This window comes from Hylaeus volcanicus, chromosome 6, assembly GCF_026283585.1.
Source record: "Hylaeus volcanicus isolate JK05 chromosome 6, UHH_iyHylVolc1.0_haploid, whole genome shotgun sequence".
NCBI classification, from domain to species: domain Eukaryota; kingdom Metazoa; phylum Arthropoda; class Insecta; order Hymenoptera; family Colletidae; genus Hylaeus; species Hylaeus volcanicus.
The window spans coordinates 22,348,938-22,369,876 of record NC_071981.1 but is presented as its reverse complement, the minus strand read 5'-3'; the positions used below and the strand labels follow the sequence as shown (position 1 = coordinate 22,369,876).

The 20,939-nt window shown below is 44.3% G+C and overlaps 1 protein-coding gene across 2 annotated transcripts in view; it reads right to left on the bottom strand.

Annotated features, from left to right (window-relative positions):
- Nucleotides 1–8,468: 8,468 nt before the first annotated feature.
- Nucleotides 8,469–20,939, bottom strand: part of LOC128878709 (paired mesoderm homeobox protein 2B) — a 53,092-nt gene continuing 40,621 nt past the window's right edge. For both annotated transcript variants that reach the window (XM_054127151.1, XM_054127152.1), the window contains exons 5-7: nt 17,508–17,673; nt 16,582–16,795; nt 8,469–12,751 (exon numbers count right to left, since the gene is read on the bottom strand). In XM_054127151.1, the coding sequence (XP_053983126.1) occupies nt 12,262–12,751; nt 16,582–16,795; nt 17,508–17,673 (870 nt within the window). In that variant the 3' untranslated portion in view covers nt 8,469–12,261. The remainder of the gene's footprint in view (nt 12,752–16,581; nt 16,796–17,507; nt 17,674–20,939) is intronic.

Here is a 20,939-nt window from a genome sequence, read left to right as displayed (position 1 = left end):
GCCCCGTATAAGTATACCGTGTGTACACGTACGCGAAGTGCAGGTTAAAGGGGACGAAGAGTTAGGAAGGGATCGTGGTACTCGCTCGATACTCGACCAGCTCCGCTCGTACGCGGCCGCCAGCGGGGAAAACACCAAATAAATCATTTAATAAATTTTGCGGAAGTGGAGGTAAGCTCTAAAAGACCAACTATTCTGCACCGATGGCGCGACTATGTTTTTTTATCCCCTCCCCCCGATGGTGTTCCTTTTTTCGGGTTTCCTGCCGGCGCGCGCGCGCAGTTTTCCTGGCCGCGCGCAATCGCCAACACGCTTCGGGACGCGGAAAAGCGCGATAAAAAGCCCTCGCGTTAACGCTTCGTCATTTTCCATTATAAAAACATCGCCTCGGAGTGTTCCTGATGGCGACGAACGCGATCTCGAGGTTGCAACGGTCGTTACAGGAAAATTGTAAGGAGGAGGTTGGGATCGAAACAGTATTAAATGCGTTTCAAAATTGATTCGTTACGATAAACATAGTTTGCATTCTATTAAAGACCCTAAAGCAATCGACGTACACGTCAATTTATCGCGATAAAGCAAAATTGGCTATTGGAACCATTTCATAGCCACTTTTTACTCTTCGTAAATTGCTGAATTTCTCATTCTGCAAGTTGAAACGAGATTATCGTTGCACATCGAATCCGGTATCGAGCCCCGTGAATCGACCGACCGTTCGACGCAGCCAGATTACAAAATTGGTCGGCAATATTTATCGAAAAAATTTGTCGAACTTTATTTTTCTCTCGGGTGATTAATTTTTTAACAGTTTCGGTAGATACGCGAATCGTCGGCTTTCTACCCGTAAAACTACGTTTAATATTTTATGCACGGGGTGTTCCGTTTAAATGGAAAATTCCAAGTGTAAAAAAGTAAACAGAAGTTTGCTATTTTGTTTCAATCGGAAAACAGTTGACAATTCTTGTCAGTCGGATTAACTCTTCGAATAGTCTTCACTGTAACGAAGCTCGTTTAATTTTCCATTAAAAAACAACGCGTAATGTTCGTTTGCTTCTCGAATAACAAGTACACATAAAATAAGAAATTATATTAAATTTCTCCCATTAATGGAAAAATAAAATTACTAGTAATTCAGTCTTCGAAAAGAAACTCAACTCGATTTCCCATCGAAAACGTGCACAGAGAATTAAAAAGCAAACGTACTACCGTTTCATTTCATAATTGAAATACGTAAAAAGTGTACGAATCCACGAGTTTCGCAGGACTAATGATAAACAATAAATAATAAAAAGCATAGGAAAATAGAGACGGCCGTCGCACGAAAAGCCAAACGTTTCCACGGAATTTCAATCGTCGCGTGTAATCACTCGATCATTTCATTTCACCGTTTTCGATAGCTATAGCCCGTCGTAACACCGCGAGAACAACAGCGGATAAAAAGCGTCGTCGCGTAACAAAATGGCAGTAATGCCTTCCATAAGTTTCGATTTAAACCCTACCGGATAACTCATTCTGTAAATAACATTTTATACTTGGCGTATCACTGCCGCTTTGTACGGGCGCCCGACACTTTCATCAGCGCCGGCATAGCCGATGGAAAAATGCAGACTGCGTAACTCGGTTATAGTTTGCGCACACGTAAGCGAACGTTTTTACGCGTCCCACCTGCCTCGAAACGGTATACAGGGTATCCCCCGTGAAAAGTGATGTCGTTCTACCCGGAAAAAAAAAGAGGAAACGAATCGAACGCGTCGGATAAAATTTCTTCGCGGTTCGAAACGGGATATCGATATCGGATTGATATTTATCGCGTTATCCGAGCGTTTATTTTAATTGTTTTTACAAGATTTTTACTCCTTTGGCAATTTTGTATCTCAATCCCGGCAACGATTAGGTTGCCTCGTAACGTTTAAATTATACTTTTCTTGTATCGCAGTTCTCTTTAGAAATATACCTTCGTTTAAAAATGAATAGCGTTAAATAAAAAATGTACAAAAGTAATCGAACACCTTTCGGTATGGGAACTTAGGAGCAGCCTGTACAGAGGATACATCGATCTGATATCTCGATGGGAAGAAGAACGAAGGAGAACAGCCGCGAAGTGGATTTGAAAATTGAAAATCATTGCGGCTCCTGATCTCCTTAGCTGCTTCGGACAACCACGATAAATTCTCTTCCACCATCCCAGCGCGGCTTTACTCTTTATATGGCGTTATACCGGGAGATCCAGCGGTCGTTCCTTCGGCTGCCTTCTACGCCCTCGTCCTTTGTCCGGTGGGAACTTCGCCTTTCGCTTTAGTAAAATAAACGATACCAAGCCCCCGAATTGCGTGTACCACGGTAAACGCTTCGCGTCTCGTGAATTTTCGGAAACGTTCACGCTTTCGGGATAGAAAATAACCGATTCAACGATACCAATATTTTGTGTATGAATGTTCAGACTATTGATATTCTGTTACAAATATGCAATATTAGCAAACAAATGTTATTGTTGTATATTCTTATTGCTATTATTGCTATTATTATTATTATTATTATTATTATAGGCATGGTTGAATAGATCGATAAACTCGTACGAGGTCAGGCAAGTTGTGTACGACTCTATGGGATCAGACCAGAGAACAGTACAAGTCCCTGCACGGTCGAACTAAGAAGTAAAATGGACCAGCACTTGGTTAGCCTAGAAAGCAGGTGTCGATCCGGCCGGGAAGTACTATACGACTCTACGCGATCAGACCAGAGAACAGTACAAGTCCCTGCACGGTCGACCTAAGAAGTAGAATAAGACAGCGCTTGGTCAGGCCAGGAACTACATAGCAGTGAGTCGTATACGATCCTCCCGGGAAGTAGTACAGGACCGTTCGTAGTCCGACAAATACAAGAATGCCGTCAGAACATGAAACGACAGTTCACGTAAAACGAGCGAACTCGAGTTAGAAGTGGTCTTTCGAAAATGATTTCACGACATTCGTAACATTTTTACGCGATATCCAAGTTCGTAATAGTTTAATCGCTGAAGTTGCAACTGCATTTTAATCGCAGCGGAATCTTATCGCGAAATTTCGTTAGGGTAAAAGAGCATCCTTTAAAATAAATGTTGCATTTTCCACGGGGCGCGGTATCGGTTGTTTTCTTTTGCCGAGCGCGCAACCCGCCCCCGCAAAGTACCTTCGTTTCCCTGCGCAAAGCGATTCGATTACAACGCCGCTCCTGTGCCAGCTGTAATACCGCTTTACGGAAAATTGCGATTCATGATTCGCGAACAAATTACCGATCGATCGGAGAAAACGGCCTTCGATTGGAAAGAAGACGGAAGAAGGCACGAGTAAACAGACAACTCTCGTTATTGTTCTCGCGAATTAGGGTTTTATTGTGAAAGAGTCCTACGATTCCAATGGGGAACAAATTTAAAAGGGAAATGTTCGGTCGGGCTCTTTCGGTTGAGACGTCTCGAATAATCGAACGAAAGTGTTCCTGCAACCTCGTCAAATTCAAACTCCCGATCCAGATTTATTCTCTCCGCGATTAATTAGGGAGAAACCCCCTTGAAAAATGTACGGATGACGATCCTAGATGGTTCCACCGTGTCCAGCTTCTAATTTCCGCGACAAACACGACGCGATCCGTTTAAACGCGGAGCAATTGTAGTCGTCGGAGCGATGGCGGCTAAATGGCCTCATTTTTCCTCTAATTCCATCAGCTGGGGGGGGGGGCAGAGAGACGCGGGGCGCCCCCGACATCCCCCGAAACGATGGGGAAGTAGAGACAGACACACCCCGTCTAGCTGGCAGGTCGTAGAGCGTGCTCTCCGGCGGCTTTGACATGCAAATTGCCTGACAATGAATTTCGTAAAACCTTTTACCGCGGAGTACGCTCGAGAGGAGCTCAGCTGAAAACGCTCTCGTGGGCCCGCCCACCCACGCAGAGCCTAGCCACCCCTACCGCGCGGAAGAAGACGCCAGACGACGTCTACCGTATTAATCACTGTCTACCGGCATCAGGGTGCCGTGCCACCTCTCGACCTCGACGATCGTGAATCCTCCCGATGCTCTAAAATCAGTTACTACGTCCTGATTCGCAAGCTCATCGCGTATACCACGGATCGTGATTAATATGAACGTCGTTCCTGGAATAATCGCCGTCGAAACCGGGGAATAACACGACAGGGGAGAAATTGGGACGTGGGTTACGGTTACCAGTATATGGAAAACTCGTTGATCTTATTTTTGAAACAACGATGCCGGATGAAACGTCATCTAATAATTTACGCAACTGGTCTTAAATTTCTACGAGTTTTATGCTTCCCGAAGGAATCCCGCGGAATCTAATTCGTATCAAATTAAGGAAGTAATATTAATATTCGCTGTTGTAAGCGTAGGCACGATGTAGTTTATTCGTAAGCGATGCTTCTTGTAATTAATATATAAGGTCCAATGATGGTGGCAAAGCTGGGCACGGTACCACTTTCATTTGCTAAACGTTTCGATCCTCCTTTTTCTTTTTCCGCCTATATACAGAGTCACATAAATTGGAAATAACGGTCGCTTCCATTAGCGAGCAGTACCAGGCTTTCACATTTCGTTTTTTAATATTCTCATCGTTACGTGTAGTTTATGTACCTTGTTTATTAATTTCCCGGCATACAGTGTAACGCGTATTAATTTATTTATTAGCACGAGGGCTTTGCAAGCGTTTCATTCCTTGAATCGTTCTTTTATTCATCGGGTGAAACACGATCGTTGTAACGATAATTTAAGTTTAATTGTTAAGCGATACTTGGAAGGATTAATACGATCGTTCCTCGCGTTTGACATTCCATTGTTTGAAATTTTGGAACACTTCTACGTAGACTGTGTGCCAGAAATATCGTTTCAGACTCTTCCCTGTTCTAATGTATCGAATTGAAGATGGCACAGAGCGTAATGGTAGTTACGATTGCGTCGTGTCGCGGACGACTTATTTTACGAGAAACGGGGCATAAAAGTTTTCTGTTGTACTATTTGAAGCTGAAGTTTACGATTGCCTTCGCCGGGACCGGTCGAGCTTGCTTCGTTTCCTCGTTTTCCTTGCAGAATTTGCAACAGAGAGATATCCTTTAATAGCCTTTTTAATAATAGCGTAATCGCTCTTGACGTTCCACGTTATTATCCAATCGTATCGTATTTCAAGTGTTAAGAAAAGGGTTCGGCGATATTGATTCGCGCGAGCCCCCTTAAGGTTGCGACAGAAGGATCAATTGGATTTTTCGTTGACTATACACAATGATAGGGGTGGCGGTGCTGGATCGTTGAATCCCAGCTAGCCACGTAATGGGTATCGAGAGACATCGTTAAGCGTCGATCTCTTCTTCCAAAGTGACTTGGCGCCTCGTTTCTGCTCTCCTTTTCACCCCCTTTCTCTAGCCGAGGATCTCCCATCTTTTCTTCCTTTCTCTCTATTTTATATCATTTCCCCCGATGAACATATTCTCTTTATCGTGTCACCTCAGCGAGGGTCCTCCTCTTCTACGTTATCTTATTTTTTTTTTGCACTACAAACATTCTCCACGTCGTAAAATTTATTTATTTTCCCTCACCCTTTCGTTTGTTCGAGCTCCTGTAAACCTCTTCGCCACCCTTATCCCTACTTCTCGCTACACCCTCGTACCCCGATTTCACTTTTTCATTTTCTTTACTCTTTTCATCCCTCTCGTTCCTCACAATCAATCCCTCTTTCGCACGGCCTCCTTTCACTCGCTTTTTCTCCCCGTTCGTTTCATACATAGCCTCGCCGTACACGTCTCTACGCCGGTTCTCAGTTTCTCTCTGCTATCAGTCTTCCAGCCCTCCCCCCCCCCCCTCCCCCCCGCCCCTCCCAGCTCTCCGTCTTCTTCGTGTCCGTCGGAGAGGGTGCTGTAAGGCAATGTCAGTGCACGTTTCGCTATAGATCGCGATGGAGTCTGCGAAGGTGGAGGATAGTAGGTTGAGGTAGATGGATGCCAAGGAGTGGGGGAGGAATGGGGGATAAACCATGATGTCGTTGATTAATACGGTTTACCAGTAAGTGTAACGGAGTGTGCAGAACGCGTCTCTGCCCCCTCCACCTTCTCCTTGTCCTCCTCCACCTCCTTCGACGCTGCCACCACCACGCTCAGATTCGAGGGAAGCAGAAGCTGCACCCTCCACCCTCGTGGAATCCGTTGAACCAACCCGGAGCCACGTGCCGATCAATGGCGTCTTGTCTCTGGTTGGTCGAGCCAGGAACAACCCCCTTCGTTTCGTCCCTCTCCCTCAGCGCCAACTCCCATCCTCGTCCCTCCAACGGTTTAACTCTGTCCCTCGCAAACCTACCCCTCTCTGGCCCGTGCCCTCCTCCCCCGTCTTCCTCCGGCTTCTCGCTCCATCCGAAACGTATCTTCCCTTTTCCATCTCGTTTCCTCCCTGTGTCTTGCGTCTCCGCTCGTTTGCTCCACTTCACCCCGGGTCCTTCTAACCGAACAGGGGCGAAAGGGGTTGCTCTAGCTCTCTCCGAAGCGAAACTTCCTTGCTCCATCCTGGTCTCGTGCTCTAGGTCTAACCGTCTCTGCCCCTTGCAAACTTTCCCCTCTCTTCTTCTCTCTTATCTTCCTCTGTTTCATCGGGTTCTCTCGTTCCCTCCGGAACGGATCTTCTCCTTTTCCCAACGTTCTTCTCTCTCGCGGAAGATCTTGCACGCGTCCCTCTCTTCGGGTCTGTTCATCTTCGTTCCTACCGAGCATTCCCCTCTTCGGGTTCCACTTCTCTCTCGTCTTCCTCCTTTCTCCGTCGGTTTCTTCGCTCTCTCTGAAATGTATCTTCCTTTTCCCCATCTCGCTCCGTCTCGGAGGTCTTCCGTCCTCGTTCGTACTTGTCGTCTTTTCGTCCGGGTCTCCCCCACCCCAGCCGTCTCGAATGGCTCTCCTCCTTTTTGTAGACACAGACCTCACCGCGTACTCCAGAGGAGGGTTGATCCCATAAGAGAGGGCGAGCTTTTCTTATGAGGAGCATTGATTGCCAACAACCCCTTCCGCTTGCCCTGCCACCCCCCCCCCCCCCGCCCCCCCCCCCCCCCCCCCCGGTCCCCCGTCCCCACCCCCTGCCCAACCATAGCCAAGTTTCACTCGATGCGGTCGTCCTCTTTCGTTTTCCTCTTTCCTCGTCTCGGTGATGGCACCTCGTCTCGGCTCTTCAGAGGTGCGTGCGCTTCGTTTTAAAAATCCGTCGTCCTCGGTGCGCGGATCAGCCGACGAAAGTGGTTTCGGAGCGGAAATGTGATGCGATCGGCGTTCTTATAGCGTATCTGGTCTCTATTATGGCGACGTTATTCGCGGGAATAATAAATCTCGGCCGTAATTGAATGAGGAATCGAGGCTCGCCGCTTGATTCGGTGGACGATTGCTGATTCTTCTCTTGAGAAATACAGTTCAAACGTAGACGCGTAGCTGGGAGTACCGGGGTCTCGACTGATCCAAGGCAGGTCTAGTCGATGGTTATTAGAATTAGTTTCAGGAATGAATTTTTTCGCTCCGCGCTCGCATTATCGAGAAAAGAATTTTCGTTCTCTTGATAAACCATTAGTTGGATCAAGTCTATTATTTTTTATAAGAACCCGACGGAATGAATTTTGAATAAATTCTATGAGATTCGAATGTTTTATGAAACAACTTTAGTTAATTAGTCGAGTTAATTTTCGCTTCTTTGAGAAATAATCTTTGCCCCGCGATTGGGTCGGTGTATCGTAAGTTCGATATATCCGTGCCTACGCTGTTTCAAACTGATTACGAATATATCGGTGAGTACACGTTGTCGATCAATCTCTTCCTTTGTACACCGCGTGTAATTCAACCCTCAATTGCCATTAGATGTTAGTACTCCAGTAAATCTCTCTGATAGGTTCACCATAGCCTTTGATCACTGAGTTGATTCAAGGGATCCCTTAAGTGAACACCTGATCCTTCACAATATACCATAACGGGGATGTCGTGGAGATTGAATCATTAATTTGCAGATCCGATATACATAACACATCCAATAAATCCTTAATTTGTTGGTCCCACCTGTTATACGATTAATAACAGTATCGGATAATGAAAAGATTAACGAAGATCGTTTTGTTGTAACGGCCGTAAAGCGATTTCGAAGTTTACGATATTTATCGTATTTATTATACTTTTCATATTATATTAAATGTTGTATGCGTATTTTTTTTAAGAACGTATAAGAATGTATAAGAATACAGCGACTGATTCTCTATAAAATATTATATCGTAGGGGAATTATTTTCTTGTACCGATTCGTATAAATAATCTGTATTCAAATTAAAACCGAGACCTGTCTAGTTAACGCAAAATAATATAAATGTTACTGCTTGCCATGAATATTACTTTTACCTTGATTAGCGTCGACCTGAATTTTCTCTCTGCGGTCAGCTTTTCGTGCATAAATTTGCACTTCGCGAATACTATTAAAAAAAAAAAAAGAACAAGGTTTTAACTCGTATCTCACCGTAGGTGTTTCTACAAAAAGTGTCTCCATTCTTTTTTCATTTTTAACGTTTCGACAATAATATCGATCGCGAACGTACACGATCCACCCTAGAAATACCAAAGTATTTTTATTTCGACGCGTGAAAATTCACGTTTGCTGAAACGAAATTTTATCATCGGTCATCGTGTGCTGCAATGGGGTGGGATAAGACCAGAGACAAAACAACAATTTTTTTACACAGGCGTTTATCACGAGAGAACAAGTTTATTCGATAATTCACTACCCACAATTCAGGCTACATAATAGTCGCTAGTCTGTAACATACTTGTTATTAGATTATCCTTGATTAGCAATGACAATTCACCGGGATGTAATATAATACAGGTCTCTACTGGTATCTAAGTTCCTTTCGTCGTTAAACCTCGGTTCCGCGATTCAGAAGAACAACGGTAATCGTATTGCAACGCGAACAAAACGATTGTTACTCTTGTTCAATCGTAAGTGGCGACGATGTCAAAGTGAATATAGACGATTTATGGATCAGTGCGATCGTTCCCGGAGATTGACGATTTTATACCATTGTTCTTCGCGTGTGGTAGCGAACAGACATCGACCTTTGGGCAACTTGCGCTTCTAAGACCGTGCGTTACGATCCAAACTCGCGAGTCTTGGACGATACTCGAGACCCCTTTCGATCATTTTCGAATCAGGCTTGGAAAACTGGAGATTCTTTTGACTTACGTTATTATTATTATTATTAGTTGTATCGTTTCATCCGTTTTCCACTGATTATTGCTTTACTTTTTTTAAATTTTGCAATCAGTTAACTTGGAAGAGGATGTACCTAGCCCTCACTGAATTCTAGTATTTTTCTGTCCTTTTGGCAATGGTATTTCGGGAAAGATATAATTAAAACTGACCTGGTCGAACTGATTAAATGTAGTTACACCCGTTTGTAAACTCTCAGTTATAATTGCCACGAATTAATTCTTGATGCGAAGAACGTTCATATTTAAAATTCGAAATCGAGCCGATCGTTCCGTAAGCCGACAATTTTTGTGCGTTTCGCCCCAACAGCAAAAACGAAAGCTTTTACGCTAATGAAGTCATCAAGTGACGCAAAAAATACCGAACGGTTGTAAAACACGACTATGAATAGTTGATTCGATCATGTTTTTCGAACGCAATATCGCTCGACGTTCAGCGAAAAAATCCGAGTGGAGTTTATTACTCGACGAAATAATAGGAAGAGGTTGTATTAATCAATTAAACGCGGAACAAAGACTGCAAATTTATCTTCGATCGGTTTTGGTTCTTGAAACAGCATCGAAAAAAGTGTTATTCGATGCTGCGCGCGTCCTTTCAATTTTACGTTTAATGCTTCGACAGAATAAAAAGATCGATCAGAAAACAGCGATCGCTCGAGGTTATAAATCAGTCCTGTAACGGTTCCATATCGTTTAACACAGTTTTATCCAAACCTGTCTCTTTCCTCGCCAAATTTTGATTTGTGTAACCTACACCAGACATCATGCACACAAATACTATATACATACACCACACGCATTTAATTGGTTCACTTTGCAAAGAATTTGATCACAGAACTTACATGGAACCTATATAAGACCAAAGTTGGACAAGTATAATATCTCGTATAAAATCGATATACAATTGTTGTCGACACAGAAACGATGTATAAATGTTTCGGCTACTTCTGAGCATCTGTAAAAAAAAGAAAAAAAAACAAATATCGAACTCATATCTGCCTAACATCTCTGCCTAAACATTAGTTCGATCTAAGAAATCTCCAAGTTCCGTGCACCTGTTTTAGGGTCGCGAGTATCCACGCATCCGAATATCCGAGAAACCACGATATTTAACACCGATATCCTCTCTGTTCGACTAAATCAAAACAAATTTTTACCTATACAAATATTATTCCAGCTGGCGCGTGCTCGCATCGCGCGATTAAAGCGGATGTCCGTGTTACTTGGATAATACGGATATCCGTATTATTTGAATAATACGATAGAGTAATCATATAATTCAAGAAAATTGTCGTAGACTCGATTTAAGTGTGATATAAATTATCCTATCGCAATATAAATTATCCGTTCAACAGTTTGATTGGGTTGCAACGCAACGTTAAATGATTTTTCGTCTACCGAAAATTATATATCGGAATTTTATGTTTCGTATTTATTGCAACGGGTACTTTATCGTTGCGACGTGTTTACTGGCTTTGAATAAACAATTCTTTTAATTGAAACTTGGCGAGCATTGCAATGATAATACGGATATCGATATCGTTCGAATAAACTTTCCAATGGGTATAGCCGATGTTGCAATTCGATTACTAGTTCCTATGGACCCAACTGCTTATTAGGTGCGTTGTTTTTTGATATTCAAATATATTCCATGAAGCGGAGCGAAAGAGCTTCGGTTTTCGCGTGATTTTGATTAAGTCATCGTTAGTAAATTTCAGTTCGAATACGTTCGATTTTTCAGAATGCGTTCCGAATAAATTCCTAACTCGTGAAACTGGAATCAATCGTCGAAATGACTAATATTTACTTCGAAGCGAATAAAGAAGTAACACTCGAGCACTGAAACGTGTTTTACGAAAATCCATCGATGACCGATAATTGTGAAATGACGTCTTTTAGATTAGCGAATGTTTAAGAACTGCAATATTTTCAATACGGTTAGAAATATTTCGATATCGTTCGTATCTGTCCGAAATCGAACGTTGTAACATCTACGAATAAGGTAATAAAAACCAGCGCCATGTTGGAACAGAAATTACGTTCCCGCGTAAGCAACAGCGAACAGAACAAGGTTCCGAAGGTTTAAATCTACTATCGAAGTCTCATCCTCTAACATTATTCGTTAATACTTGTTAATGTAAAACGCTATATCACCGTAAACAAAGTTACTCGTAACTGATCCTCGTGTTCGTCAAGAATCCAGTTAAAAATATTCGAGGACAGGTCTCAAACGTGAACACGCGAAACCTTGGGAAGCTGTAAAATCGAACTCTTCCGTGGTTTCGCAAAATCGAACTAAAATTCAAAAACATTAATACACACGAAATTCTAGATTCGACGAAATAAACGCGAACGTAATAAAAACGAAAAAAAAAAAAGATGATCGAGATTGTACCTCTAAGTATCCGAATTAAGGACTACTTTCAAGTTAATAGTTTCTCAACAACTGCATCAACAACACGAGCACGGGCATCTCTCGAGACCTCGAATGCTCTCAAACATAGCAAGGGGTGTAACCAGGGTGCTGGAACGAGGGGCGATGTTATCCGCGATTTATCTTACTTTCGTTTCTAATAAAACTTAATTCGAATCAGAAAATGACAAAAAAAAAAAAGGTTGTACTTTTTGTACAATAACAATGTACAAATGGACCGCGGGTCGAAATTAAAAAATTGCGTTAACGAAAAGTCACCTGCTCCAGAAATGATTCCACTCCTGAATTTTTCAAGCTACAAAATAAAATTACAAAAACATATTCGTAAATATTTTAGCAAGCCAAAACTATAAAGGACACTCCGCTCGTCCTTCTCTACCTCCGCGCTATGGTTACCCCCTCGAATACACAATCTGCCCACCACCTCAGTCCCTCCAACCGTGTCTAAAATATTATCATTCTTAAACGACAGGAAAAGAAACGAGAACAACGGCAAACCAGTGTCCAGAAACGTATACGTGCCCAGTTGCAACGGCCAGTCGATTCGATCGGCTGGTACGCGAGTGCTGCGACGATCTTAGGGATCCTCTTTCGTGGTCGGTTGTATCTGGTGCACTATACTGGGTAGATGGTGGTGGTGATGCTCGGGCCTCCTGGAGAGTCCCAGCAGGGGCGGTAGCAGCGGCAGGTGCAGGGGCAGGGGTAGCCCGCCTGGAAAACCAGCGAGTCCTCCCAGAAGAGCCGAGGCGGTCGAGTGTTCCTGAGCTTTTCTTCTGAGCTCCGCTAGGCTGCTGTTCCTATGAAGATCGCCGGTTCCAGGCTTGCAGCATCCGCACATGGAGCCAGGCCAACCCGCCGGTGACCAGGACAACATGTCCTGGAGACTGCTGGGTCGATGGTCGCTCGTGGTCCACAGGGAAGGCGTCGTCGAGGTCAAAGATGTCGGCGCGCTGCTGACCACCTTGTTGCCGAACAACGGCGGGGAGAACTGGGCCGCCAGGTGAGGAGAGAAGAAGAGCGACGTTGGTGGTTCCACTGGCCTGAAGCCCGCTGCCAACCCTGGACCACTGGAACATCGAGAAACGATACTCGTCGATTAAGAATAAAATCTAATGTGGCGTTTTGACATTGCACGCTCAAGGAAGATCTTTATGGATAGTCTCTAGCAATTCACTGAAACTATCATATAAAGAGAATGGTAATAAAATTAGAAATATTTGAATATCAATCGTGATATATAATATGTAAATTCCTTTAAAGATGCCCGATCATTGTCAACAAATTAGAAAATGTACAGACATAACGAGCTATATTACTTTACGAAATTTCTTATTTTAACGATATACTGAGACTGGCACTAGAAAAACGTAGAAACGAGTACGTCGGAAAATTCATTGGATACCTACTCGTCGCGGCCCGAGTTCCCTAATAATTCAGATTCTCGTAAACCGACTTTTATTCGACCAGTAATTAATAAACACCGGTTTATCTTTCGTACGAGCTGTTTATCTAGGTAAGAAATTCGCCTGGCGCAAAGTTGCGGGGCGAGAGAACGGCACGGCGAAGGGATGCGGATGGGAAAGCAGAAGGGCCCACGAAAACGCTAACCCGATTAGCACGCGCGATATTCCGCATCTTCCGCCAGCCAGCAGAAGCTGCTTCGAGGCGCTGATGATTATCTCAAATATTAATCGCAAATATTGTTTAATTAATGTAACGAGCCCGAGGTGAAGCTCGAGACAGGGCGCAAGAGGGACGGAAACGCGGATGGCGGCGAGGTTCGTGAGTCGAGGGGATACGGGAAAGATGGGAGAAGCGAGGTAAGTAAACAGAGAGATACGATGGCAGACAAACATAAACATACACAAGTGGATACAGCAGTTTGGAGAAAAAGAGAAGATCGTGATCTAAGTGGAGCTACCCGGGAAACTTCAAAACCGACGGACGGGGGAAAGAGTAAATAATTTTACGAGGATGCACGATGGGAAAAGAAAATTAAAGCGAGGCAGGGAATTTAACGATTGGGATAAACAGCGGTATTTACAGCTATCCGTGTAATTAATTTACGAAATATTATTAAACAAACGAAAGTATCCGTTACGATCGAAATTACAGAAGGTGAAACGAGTGCGTATAATTAATTTCCTTGGAATATTATAATTAATTGCTTCTGTTACGATCAAAATTTAAACATTGGATGCGGTTAGGTAAAAAAATGCCGTTAAACAAAGGAATACAAGTCAAGCAATAGAGATCGACGCCCGAAGCAGAAATCAAAAACGTCCTGGAAGCTAACAAGATCTACCAACGCGATAGTAGCGAAACTTTAGCAAAGTACCTAAACAATATGTATACATTTAGCCAAGAGAAAGGAGGAAAGTATGAAAATCGACGGATACAAGCACACGGTATCCGCGTCGTTACGCGAAAACGGAAGCGGAAACGGAAGTGGTAGAGGTCTACGGGACAAGGAGAACATGAGCAGGAGTAGAGTTTAGACGACGGGAGACGGGGCTGGGAAAACCAGGACAGGTTGGCGCGAGGGGATGACGAAGGGGCGAAGAGGGCGGAAGGCGGCATCGGAGGCGCAAAGAGGAAAGCCTGAACTGCGGTAAGTGCGATAATTAGCGGCAATTAGCCGCGTAGCCTAGCGTGCGCCTTGCTTACATGCGCTCGCTTGCCTCTCTCGCGTACACGCATTTAATTTCTTCGTCTTCATGCGTTTAAACATGATATCCACACAGTTTCCTCCGCGTTTCATCGAGTTTTCGACGTACGTGCTCGGGAACCGATTGCAAAGTTTTCGAAACCTGTGCTTGTGGCTATTCTAAAGAATTCAGGATCGATGTTTTCTCAATTTTTAATAGATCGCGTTTACTACGATGCCAGAGGAAAATTATATTTCTTGGACCGTTTCCAGGGCGCGCGATAGCATGAAGTATAAAGTAGCAAAGATTAAAAGAGAAGGCATAGTCATTTTTCGAAGAATCAAGGGGAGGTTTGTTTGACGAGAAATGGTGTTTCCCCGGTTAAAAGAGGTGTTTCTACGCGGAAACTTTTTTACATCAACTTCATTCTATACATTATTCTCGACTAATTATATATTCACGAATTAATTCTCTTTCGGCACTCCGGGCTGTTAATCTTTCTTGCGGCTTCGAAATGATTTTCTTTTGCAACTTTAACACGCTTTAAAATCGACTTCTGTATCTAAGAGAGGAGCCTTCCCCAAGCAAGGTCTCCCTGAGACATTATTTACTTAAAAAAGAACTCGGTTTCGTAACGCGAGTCGAGTATCTCGCGGAGCCCCGTAAACGTGAACGATCGACACTAAAATTCGACGAGCAAGGATACTCGCACGCCGCAAACGGATCTACATAGACGGGACGAGGCGGGAACCAATTCCACTCAAGATTACGTTCACCGCGAGTAATTTAAATCCCACGGCTAAGAACGTTACCATAAAACAAGGAATACGCGGGGTAAAAGAAAGACGGGCCTCCATCCCTCCACGGTCGGCTTGTAACCCCAGATCCGCCCCTGTTTCGCGAATCGACTGCACGAAGCGAGACTTCCAGGTTGGCTTGGCAAGCCAAGGAGGAACGCAAAGCGTACACCCCTGCAGTCGAGAAGCTGCCGAGACCCCTGAATAAATGATGAGGATATATTTACGGCGAGCGGTTTTAAATAAATTACAACTGCGGAGACGGCGAAGGAGTATCTTCGTACCGTTTCGCTACCCCTCGCAACCCCTGTTTCCTCGGCGTGCTCCGCCATCTTGACTCGAGTCAGCCGAGTGTATTCCGTGTGTCTACCTTTTCGGGCATTGTTCTTACCTTCGCGTCGATTCTCGGGGCCGGGGGAGCCACGTCTGGGATTATAAACACAGACGGATACTCGAAGAAGAAATGGAAGCGTGCGATACAGATTTAATACGGACAATACAGGTTTTCTATGCTTTAGCTTTTTTGGTTGGATGGGAACAGTTGCTTTCTCCTGGTAATTCGAAATAATTCTTATTTTGTTCCATAAAATTGGAAGGATGTGTAGGGAACAGTGTGTAGGGATCGTCTACTAAGCGCAAGCATAAAACTCGATAAAAGTTCTTACTCGTATCTACTCGGTGAAATTCGGCCAGTTCGACACTAAACCTACCCGTTTGTAACTATTTCTACTGTGATGGTACAAATGACTAGTTTTAAAGACATTTAAAGACATCGTTTCAATTAACTGCAACAACATTTTATGTGGAATTAGATTGAATTACGTATGCTTCATATAAAAATTGAATACAAAAATTTGAAAACGGCCATTTTACCGGTCGTTGTAGGTTTAGTACTAATATCGAGATGAGATAAAATCGTTTCCATCTACTCATTGCGACCTTATCGATAAATTAGTTTGTCGACGGTAGTTTTAGCGTTAAAATGAATTATTATTGAAATCCCTGCTCGATCCGAATAACCCCGATCGTCTTCCGACGTGGACCAGACGTCTCCCTCGACCCCGTTCACTCGTCGTAAACGCGAGCGGACAGTTCTTAAACCGCGCGGTTTCGGCGCGTCGAAGCTCGCGAAATCTTGGTCGTCGGTAGACGAGAGGGGTCCGATAGCGATTTAACGAGGCGACGATTATCGCGATTATACGAGTGGCAGCGAGCGTAGGATCGCGCCAGAGCTCGCCAGGGGGGTTGGGCGGACGGTGAAAGAGGGAGCACAACGGAGGAAGCTACGAGGAGTGGTTTAATGGCGCGTATCAAGCATCCGGCCGACGTGTTCAGCGGTGCTTGCACCGTGGAATCGCAAGTGACTCTGGATGGCCGTCGACGAGGCGGGGGGCCACGATGGAAGGAAGATATTTCCTAAAGACGTAAATACAAACGAAGCTAAAAGCTCACCTCTCGGCGGGCGGTCCGAGGCCCCCTACGGTGCTAGGTGGCGGCGGTGGCGCCCTTATGGGGGTTGGCGGTGGCGTCGAGACGCCACCCAGGGACGGCTGACTCTGCTGGGGCCGCGGACTGACCGAGGCGGAAGTCGTGCTGGGGCTCCTCGATCCTCCAGCTCCATCTGGCCCGGCGTCTTCAGCGTCGGGGGCGCTGCTGCTCGTTGTACCTTTTCGAGGACAGAACAACAATCGAGGTCGATAATGTTTTCTCCAGTATTCGTTGCTTTTAACCGGTTTTTCACGAGCACACTCGCCGCGAACGAAATCTTTCGCGTACGACGAGAACACCGACAGAGTACACCTTGTACATTCGGTAATCCAGCGAAATCGAGTGTCACGAAACGTACGTTATCGATGATGCGTACAAATCAACGACACAGTCGCGCACTGGTCAGTCGCGTAATAGGTTACGCGATTAGAACGATTAGTGCTTCTGTGACATGCGGTCGACTGCGTAATGACTCTGCGCACCTATCTCGCGCAGTGGCCAAATGAAATTTTAATTAATTATACTCGTTCGCGTAATTTCATCTATCTGTTAATATTCTATAAATTAAATGCACCCGAATATATAAGTTAATTAATGTTACATTATTATGCGTGTATTAACACTTGCCTCGAAACGATAGAAATTACGTCGATGATTTAAACCATTGTTTCGTCCGAGTGGAAAACGTGTTGAGACGCGAAAGAGTTATAAACAAATTAGTGGTACACGTGCACGACGAACACGAAAATAATTTCGTTAGGTCGAGTAACGTTCGAATCTTACGATAATTTATATTTACGCGTTGTTAACGAAGCGCTTGTACACGAAAATTATCTAAGGTAATCGAAATTGTCTTAGCAGTAGTCCTGAAATTCGATTCGTGATCGTACCTTCGGGATCGTGCCCGGTGGGACTCGGACCTGCCGATGAAGACGATGGCGGTGCCAGTCCTGTAGTCTCCAATGTACCACCCCCTCCGCCACCCTCGCGTTTCCTTTGCTCCTCCTTCAAACGTTCGCTTTTCCGCCACTTTGCTCTGCGATTTTGGAACCATACCTAAAAATTGACGGTACGACCGGCTTTAGGTTTTCAGGATGACTCGCGAACAACGTATCCTTTAACTTATATACATACTAATTTTCTCACGAATATTCCTATGCTAACATACACATACGATAATTTTAATCGAGCTAAAGTCTTGAAAAATTCCAAAATTGCTTAACGATGAAATCTATCGAACCAAAGTGTCGATAAATTCCTAAAAGAGAAAAGGAATTTTACGGAGTTAACGAATCGTCGCGCAACATCGACACTCGAGGCGCGACGAAATGTACGGTCGAGAGAACTGTACACGGCCTAATCAACCCGCGACAGGAGGGCTGGGAAGAATGCGAGGCAAATGGTAAAAAAGCAAACGAGAATAAGATGAGGAACGGCACTGAAGGCGGCACTTAAGCTGCTTTAACTACACCTGACTCTCGTGCGCGAATATGAAAGGATAATTGCATGTACGGGGTGGCATTCGTAGCTGGTCAGAGGGGTGGTCTCTTGCTGGTGTACATGTTCAACGAGCCGACAGCAACCACGGCGGCCGAGTGTTTTTTAAAAAGCTCGAGTTCCGCTAACGAGGCTAACTTGACATAATATCAACTGAAATAGACTTTATTATACCTAGCGGCTCGCTGCGACTCCGCGGCTATCTTCACCCTGACGATGTGATGCGCCATTGCTTCCTATCTTCGTATCGGGGATGAATCTCTACGAATTCTGGGGAGCCTCGGGTGAATAAAATGAATTCGGGGAGCGGGACTTAAAAGTTTCTATATCTATATAAATAAAAATGCAAATGTGTTCGTTCGTTTAAAATCTTGGATCTCCGAAAGTTCTTTACGGCGCTCGTTTTGAAATTTTCACGCAGCGTTGCATTCGAATACGTCCGGGTTTTTGTATACCTACGTCACACCTGTCGCAGGTAAAACCATCCATCTTGTGGAAAACATCTTTCTCGAGCCATAAGCATCGCGAAATGGAACATATCAGGAATGTTTTAGAAATGTTTGCTCTCTCTTTTCTTTTCTTTCCATTTAACCAGACCGAGCCACTGATAGTAACCCTAAAGGAACGACTCGCGCGCAATTTAATCAGCCACTTCGTTATCTCGGATCCCTCTCAAACATTCCAATAGACCAGCTCCATTTCTCCCCATCGCGATATCCTTCTATTCTAAAGGAAGATGTCTACTAACCTCGTTATCACGTTATATCGTTATCACAAAGAAATTTCCCACTGGCAGTCTTTTATTCCGGTTAAACGAATGAAGCAGAGTTCGCGGGAAAGCGCGGAGGGGGAAAGCAACGAGCTCATTACCGGATTGAAATCGATAATAAAATAAACGTAGCTCCGCGAAGTCGATTACGGTCGTGCAAACAGATCCTCCGCGGGAAGACAAAACGTATTATGGACAGAGTCCTCGGAAATGATTATCCTTAGGTAGGAGAAGTTTCACGGCGGGAAGCTTGGAAAATGGTTTAATAAAATAAATACGACGAGCTCCGCAGCTTCCCACTCCGCCTCGATAGCTCCGAATTCGAGCTCGCGGAAAAAGGACGGGGGATGTTACCAGACTGGGGGGATATAATAATATCCTCAAGGCTGCGGGGGCGAGTAATAGCTGAGAACAAAGCCACGGTTCCGTCGGGACCGGTCGTTCCTCTCCACCCCTGCCATTTTTTTCCCAATACGAATTTAATCCGAAAGACGTCGGTAATGGCGCCACCTCCCCTCTTCTCCTCTCCGAGATAAACGCATTTAATGTTTCGACGCTTGTTAGGGAAATGGTGTCGCGAGCCTGTACCGTCTCGTAAATCAACTATTTCGCATCGATTCGTTCCACTTTTGTCCACTATTATCGCATACCTCGAATATCATTCGAAGTTGAATTAATTCGAATAACGTTCGACGTGTCCGAACGTTCCAATAACGTGGTTAATGAGAATTGTGAAAATAAAGAATCGAGTCGTTGCGACAGACGCGAAAAAATATTCTCGAGCGACGCGTTATTAAATTTGACAAATTTACGTATTAATAATTCCCGAGAATCGTCCAATTGTTTGCGGTTTGAGAATTTATTTCGTGTACTGAAAAATTCACGTAAAACTCGTTTGCCAAAGCTTCTTAACTGCTCATCATGTTTACATTAAAAGAACCGAAAGGGAGAATTTTTGCGCGAAAATTTGTAAGCGCATTAACGCGATAATCTAATGGCAGAAGGTATTGTTATTTTTCGCTCTTCGCGTGCCTCCCTTTTCCCGTCATTTCTCCATTCTTCTTTCTTTCGTAATCTTCTTTCACCCCTTTTTATTTTTTTTTTTTTTTTATCACATTTAATCCAACGTACGTGGATAACGGCGATGCTCCGTTTGCCCCGAGTTAAATACTTAATCTTTTGGCACTTGCCACCCGAATCTGCTTTTAATCGTTAATGGACAAAGCGTTTCGCGATTCGCGAACTGCTCGAGCGAAATTCGCGTAATTACGAGGAGCTTTAACTAAGCAGTGGTTTTACAGTTAAGGAAATCGTTCGGTTCGTTGTTCGCCGAGCAGGTATTCCGAAAATAATTTTTGCTTAATGCAGAAGAAGATGAATTTTAATTATCATTTTAACCGAAGCGAGCGAGATTAAATAATTTCATTTATATAACAGGTTGTTTTGAATTTAACGCGAGAGAAACATGAGATTGAAAATGCGAAAGCTCCAGATAAAATCTGTTAAATCACATAGGTGAAACGAACCGATACCTAGTCGAAACGCCATACCATTGATGGTTAGGTGAATTCGAGGCGGTGGGTTGGGCAGGCATATACACTTCCAAAAAATGAAAAATTCTAACGCGTTAATCGACGCGATAACACATTTTTTCATGAAGCGATACCTTTCCCAACTCTCCGATGGACGACTCTCTAGTTGGCAGCTTGTTCGATCGATTCCTTTGCCGCAAACTCTGTCCTACGAAAGGGCAATAGAGGTCTGATCTCCAACGAGAGGCCAGAGTGGTTTCTTCGTGGTCGTCTAAAACGCGTTTCCATTCCGCACTGTATTAATCGCGAGAAGGTTAAGTCGCCGTCAACAAGACCAAGAACATCACCCCAGCTGGCGTTGAAAATTCAGGGGTTGGAAAAGCGGCGCGAAAGGCTTCCGGGGTGTACAGAGGCAGGTGTGCCGGCTCGTATCTCGTTGGCCCGTAATTCGCGTTACACGCTTTGAAATTCAAACGGACCAGAGCACGCGACTGTGGGACGTCGAGGCTCCCGATGCGCGTGCG